Here is a 6169-nt window from a genome sequence, read left to right on the forward strand (position 1 = left end):
GAAGTACATACATATATAAGTTCGTATATGTGCAACATCCTGTAGAATAGTGTAGAAAATTCCGAGACTTTCGGCTGGAAATACCCTGGAAGCTGACTGTTCCGTCTTTTCGACATCTCCGACTGAATCGAACTCGGGAGGTCCTTGTTTCGTAAGAGTCTATCTGCCCCAATTTATAATGTTCGCGAACCGTCATTGACGAAGCAATCGCCAAAGGCATTTCTTTCGTAAAAATAACCAAAGTAGCCTGCGACAAGGAACACGTGAAATCAGAATGCGATCGACGATGCAACCATATTTATCTTAAATATGGTTATGTTTATCTATCGATAGATTAAGTGAAAGTACACCATTCAATGCGTGTCTGCCAATTAGCCAGACGAAACGGGACGGATTTATATAGGTACTTGTCGAACATTTGTTGCGTCGAAATGTGTTGGAAGAATCGAAGAGAACTGTTTCGCCGGAGAAGATAACGGCTCCGGGCCGACGAATCGGAATAATGAATTCGGAATTATCGCGACGGGTTATTACGTTGCACCGGTATATGGCATGTAATTTCAAGGCAAGACTGTTGCGTCGCGAAGAATTATGTGCTAATTGGTTCGTTAAAAAAGCATCCGAGGAGAGAATGCCTACGAGGTTTGGGAAAGGACTGTTGCAATTGAGTCAGATTCCATCGCTACGTTCTGCGAGGAGAAATTGACCCGAAGATGATTTCTAAATCAACGTTCTTGCAACAGTTTCCTCGGGCAACGACGATCCGATACCTAATGCGTAAGTCGAATGAACGAGTGCGAAGAAAATACGCGACGGCAAGGCAGGCGATCACTTTCAATTTCACCACCGCTTTCGCTCCGAGACGTCGTTTGTTCTTCGATCCGAACCGTGGACAGTCTAATACATAACGAATAGGAAAATCGTTCGAGAGCTTCGCGGATGAAAGCGGTTCCCGCGAAATTCTGCTGCGTTCAGCACGCGCAATTAAACTCGCAAAACTATTCCTGGTGGGAACGAAGTTTGCTGGAATGGAGAAATTTCACGAAGCAAATAAGCTTTGACAAAGAAAACTAAAATTCTTCGAGATAAAAATCTTTTAACGTGGAATTCAAACACGAGTGCTCTGCTTGAGAAAGTTTATTTGGTAAAAGCACAGACGAGATATAAGATTCTTGTATATTGTCTGTGGTAAAAACTATTGTAATTGTTCAAATAGAAAACTGTACGACAGGATTGGGAATGTTCATGCAAATATCCGTTAGTCATTAGTTAAACCATTAGTACTCGAACATCGGGTGAATTTGATGAAACTTCGTATGTCTGTTAAGCAGGCAAAAATAAGGGACACGTATTTTTTTTATCGGCTGAGACACGACTTTAAGGGGTCAAACCATCCCTCGAAGTTTCGACCCGGAAGTATTATTTCGAAAACCAGAGGAGATACATGAAAACTTGTGTTAAATTGTCCAAATCGCTATATGCAGTCACGGGTATCTATGTGCCAGAAATGAGCAAACTAATTATCTAGATAAAAAGTTTCGAATAACGAGGAATTTCGAACATTTTTAATTGTTCAAACGTGAAAGTTTCAATTTTTATAATAACATAATACTTCTTTATGAATGAATCGCCATTTGTCGAACAATTATTTAATCTCATTAATTGTTTAAAGCTCAGAACGACACCCATAGATACTGCTGCTTTTCACTGTGTATTATTCGATTAAAATGCTGCCCAACTCCGATGTGTGCTGTGCGTTATCGCGGTGTCGAACATAATTCCTGACATCGAAAACTTTTCTGTAGAAGTGCGCTCTAACCAGCGTGATTTTCGTGGGACACCAATTCCCATAAGATGTTAGGTCTATTCTTATATCTCGTCTGTGACCACGGTCTCGGAGGTGCTGTCGATAATACGTCTCTGAATAGAGTTCTCCCACCAGAGGAGGCGTCGCCGTCGAGTCGAGCGGAACGTGTCCAGGTTAGCGGTGTCCAGCGATCAGCCTGTAGAATCACTCGGCGGGCCTATAGCAAGGTGAGCGTGGAGAATTCCCCGGCTGGCCGAAGAGGAGGAATGAAAGGTAACCCCGAGGCAGCAACGCCAAGGAGGAGGTAGATCCCGCTCACCGATGCACTCCACCTCCGGCCTCGGCACGGATCGCGACAAAACCGTCCGTCTGTTCGTCCGTCGAGACAGTGAATTAAGTGAATCCCATCGTTCGATCGCCGTTTGTGTTCTCGTTCAGTTTTTCAATCGTGTGTGACTGTGTTTTTTTTTTTTACTTCATCGTTTGAGTATCAATCCCTTCGTAGCTGCGTCTGTTTCCTCATTCCGGTCCTCTTACTCTGGTATCCGATAGAAGAGGGCATCTACCGGCTGGAGGGACGCGTGTTGCCTGGATCGAGTGCTTCGGCTGTTCGAGTGACACAGAGTTCCATCAGCCGCGCAGTTGCGGTGCCAAGACCGTTCGCGAAAAACTGTGCAGAAAGAATGCGGTAGGATGCGGATCCAGGAAAGATGTTTTCTGCGCGCGTTCGCAGGACTCTGTCTATTAGGCGGGGTCGCTCTCTTCTCCTCGGCCCTCGACCTAGAGCCACTCGAGCAGACGACCGTTGCTGGTGAGTTGTTTTCTTAGTGCTTTATTTCCGTCGCGATTTCTTGCGATTTCATTCAACCGGTCGTTCCTCGAAGCTCGGTGTTCCTGATAATTTTTATAAAACGAATAATTGACTGCGTCGACGTGTGGCTTTGTAAGGAAAAACCAACAACCTGGGGTTATCTTGTTTCCGTAAGAAGTTATTAATAATCGATTTTTTTACTGTATTTCATCGCTAACTCAACGCGTTTAAATTCTACCCAATTCTCAGCTTCGTAACGGTATTGCGCGTGAGATCGGTGAAAAGTTCTGTCACGTCCTCGTTCGTCGTCTGATGTCATCCATCCGAATAAAGTCAACGAAGAGAGAGGCATGAATCCACTCGTGTGGATGTTCGGAGAAAATCGGTATTTCCGTGACTCGAACGGCTTTTCCTCCGGGAACGGGAGAGATTTGTCCAAAAGGGAAGATAGATTTCGCCGGCGATGGAAGACGATCTCGTCGTGCGCCTCCGAGAAATCTCGAGGTTGCCCACTAACACGGATATCGTGGCCGATGTCGATGGAAATCGTGTGACCGTCGCTTCGAACCAACGTCCGGGATCTCCTACAAGTCGAGGATCGTTGCTGCGAAGCTGACATCCCTGAAAGATAATTACGATCGCGGTTTCCAATTTCAAGAACGAGTCGGTCGGTCTTCCTAATACCGAGATCGGCCGTTTCCTTCTGTAAAAGTCGAAGACCAGAGTCGCGCGAGAGGCGAAGAAAAACGGTCGTTCGAGACGATGGATCGTAGACCCGCGTTCGCCTTGTGGAAAGTTTGCGTCGGCGCGGCAATTACTTTCCACAAGGGAAGATTCCTCGGGGGAAATCGAGACTGTGGCCGACCCTTTTCACGCGTTCCCTTGTTTCTTACAACGTTCCCTTTGTTTCCGTGAAATCACCGAGAGTCACGAATTAAATTGACGTTAAGAGGCGAAACACTTTTAGTCAACGGAACGTCTTTTTTACCTGGGGACAAATGTGAAAGGAGGGAGTAAAAACAGAAACCTGCGGGGAATTTACAAGAGTCTGGGGACACGGACTGGTGCACGTTAAATCGATTCTGTGGTTGCGCACGTGCTTGTCATGGCTGCTTTGCGCTTCGATCGGGAAGTAAACAGACCAGTAGAAGGGTAATGTACATATTGTACAAGAGGGAGAGGCATGGGGCACGCTAACGGTAGCGTGTCTCCACTCGGCGAACTATTATATACATATATGTACATATGCAAATATGTATGCATATACAGGATGTCTCAGCTAACTTGATCACCTCGAATAATAACTTAACGGTACATTTTATGAAAATTTTTAGGCGTGGAACTTAAATTGCATCAAGGGGTACATCTTGTAAGGCACGTGCTTTCTTTGTGGGTGGAGGCATTTCAGAGATTTAAATATATTTTAACGGAATTACTTATTTCTTCATAAGAGTCATTATTCGAGGTGATCAAGTTAGCCGAGACACCCTGTATTTACATATGTATATGTAGTCGACACGTATTTCGCTCCTACGAAAACCCTTGAAAAAGAATAGAGAATCGGAGTGATATTCCAAATGACCAAAAGTCAATGTGAAGTCACTTGCTCGAAGCAAGAAGTATCCTTGCCTCTGCAATATTGTGGCAAAGAAGTTCTAAATTCGATTCGAACGAATGGCCATTGATAAAATTTTCGTGGCACCTGTTAACTGTAGACGCTCGAAACAGTTGATTCCTCGAATTATCGTGTCGTCGATCGCCAGGAGGGTTGCCATGCACGCCAAATTAACGTTGTACAAGTGTGTGTAGGTAAGCATGATTCAACCAAATCCCTCGAGTAGAATGTTTTTCGTCCACAACGAAATAGGGTGACTAACGCTCGAGCAACCGCCTAATGCCAAAGACGAACCACCGTTAAACCTTATCGTGCATCGCAACTGAGCATCGTCAACGAATGGTAATCGAAGAGGCCGATGACGTCTTTCCTTGAAAACGATTCTCCTTTTCACTATAACCGGTTGCCAGGACCCTACCTGAGACGATCCGAATGGAATTTCGTGGGCCCACCTTTCTCCTCGAGACCTATTTCTTCTGTTCTCCATTTACCAACGTCCGATCGTCTTTGTACCTCCGATAGAGTTGTCAAGTTTCAGGCTTACCTGTTCTTTCCGGCGACAGTGCAATGACACCGATTATCATGCAAACAATGGATCGAATTTCACGCGAGAGCGTACATACATAGATTATCTCGAGGGATTCCACGTTAATAATTTGTATGCTCGTTGAAATCGAGGATTTCGTGTTTTCAACCGAAGCACATTCAACGGTGCGTACTATCGAACAGCTATCAATTGTCTATCGGAGTAGAACGCCTACTATCTCTAGCTATCCTAATTAAGGTGAAAGAAACGGAAACGCATGCGTCCGAGTCTAATTGTGCCGGCAACAACGCGCGCAGCTGGCCTGGTAAAGCGAGAACGAAACGCTTTTAATTGCATCCCGGCCGAGGTAATTGCAGAAGCACGTCCTTCGGTTCACTTAGAAAGGCGCGTTCGGATGAAGATCCGAGAAGTCCCGCGTAGACGCTCGTTGCACCATCCTGGAAGCATTCTCCTGCCAGATAACGCGTCTCCCGTATGTGCTCTTAATTAAATTACGATTACGTCTCTATGATACGCATAATCTTTTTATAATTTGCGTAACACGGACGACTTTCTACTTTGTGCTCGGCTGCGGTGATCCCACGCGAGGCTTGGTCTCGTTTAAACGTTCACACGTGTAGAGATCAGAGGCGACGTAACGACGACAACGTTTTGTCTTCCGTCATTTTCGGTAGATACACCCACGAGCAAACTCAGCTTCCGATAGGGAAAAAAACTGGCGTTGAGAAAAGTCCTACTACCATTTGAATTCGGAAGTTTTCGAAATTTATACCAAATTACCATGCATTTTAACATTTATTTCAGTACTTGAAATAAATTTACCAAGTGGTAGGAGGCCCTTATCATAATTCGTTCTTCAACGGAATAATTCTTCCGAGTGAATAGTCTCGATTTCAGTGACTGCCTACTGGCGAAATTAATATAGCTATGTATTATAATATGGCTGGTCTAGTGGCCAGCGTATCGGGAACGGGTCTGCGAATAGAAAGAATAATTGTAACCAGTTCTACCGCAATGCTGCGGCGCTTTGGATGGCCATAAACACCGTGCAATTCAAACGAATAATCGTTGACTCGACGAAGAACTAAAATCTTACTATCGACTTGTTTCACCGACAATCGCGGACGAGAACCTCCTCAGTCTCATAAGCGGTCGCGGTCGCAGTACTTGCGACGTAACCTGGTTAACGGTACCATAAATATGCGAGTGAACGTACTCCGTCCTTTACACTCGTATTCTCCGCGCTAGCATAACCCCCACCCCCTTACATCTCTGTTACAACCAATGGAACCCTTCTATCATCTGCATAACCTGTTGATGGCTGCCCAAAAAAAAACAATGATCCAAAAGAAATTCATTACGAGAATTAATCGGTACCTTTCACGGCAT

General features: G+C 45.0%; 1 protein-coding gene across 1 annotated transcript in view; it reads left to right on the plus strand.

Moving 5' to 3' along the window:
* Positions 1 to 2500: 2500 nt before the first annotated feature.
* LOC107194836 (putative epidermal cell surface receptor) overlaps positions 2501 to 6169 on the plus strand; it is a 19725-nt gene continuing 16056 nt past the window's right edge. The window contains exon 1 of the mRNA XM_015584541.1: positions 2501 to 2618. Coding sequence (XP_015440027.1) covers positions 2501 to 2618 — 118 coding nt within the window. The remainder of the gene's footprint in view (positions 2619 to 6169) is intronic.

Source organism: Dufourea novaeangliae, unplaced genomic scaffold (assembly GCF_001272555.1).
Source record: "Dufourea novaeangliae isolate 0120121106 unplaced genomic scaffold, ASM127255v1 scaffold8, whole genome shotgun sequence".
In the NCBI taxonomy this organism is placed as follows: Eukaryota; Metazoa; Arthropoda; class Insecta; order Hymenoptera; family Halictidae; genus Dufourea; species Dufourea novaeangliae.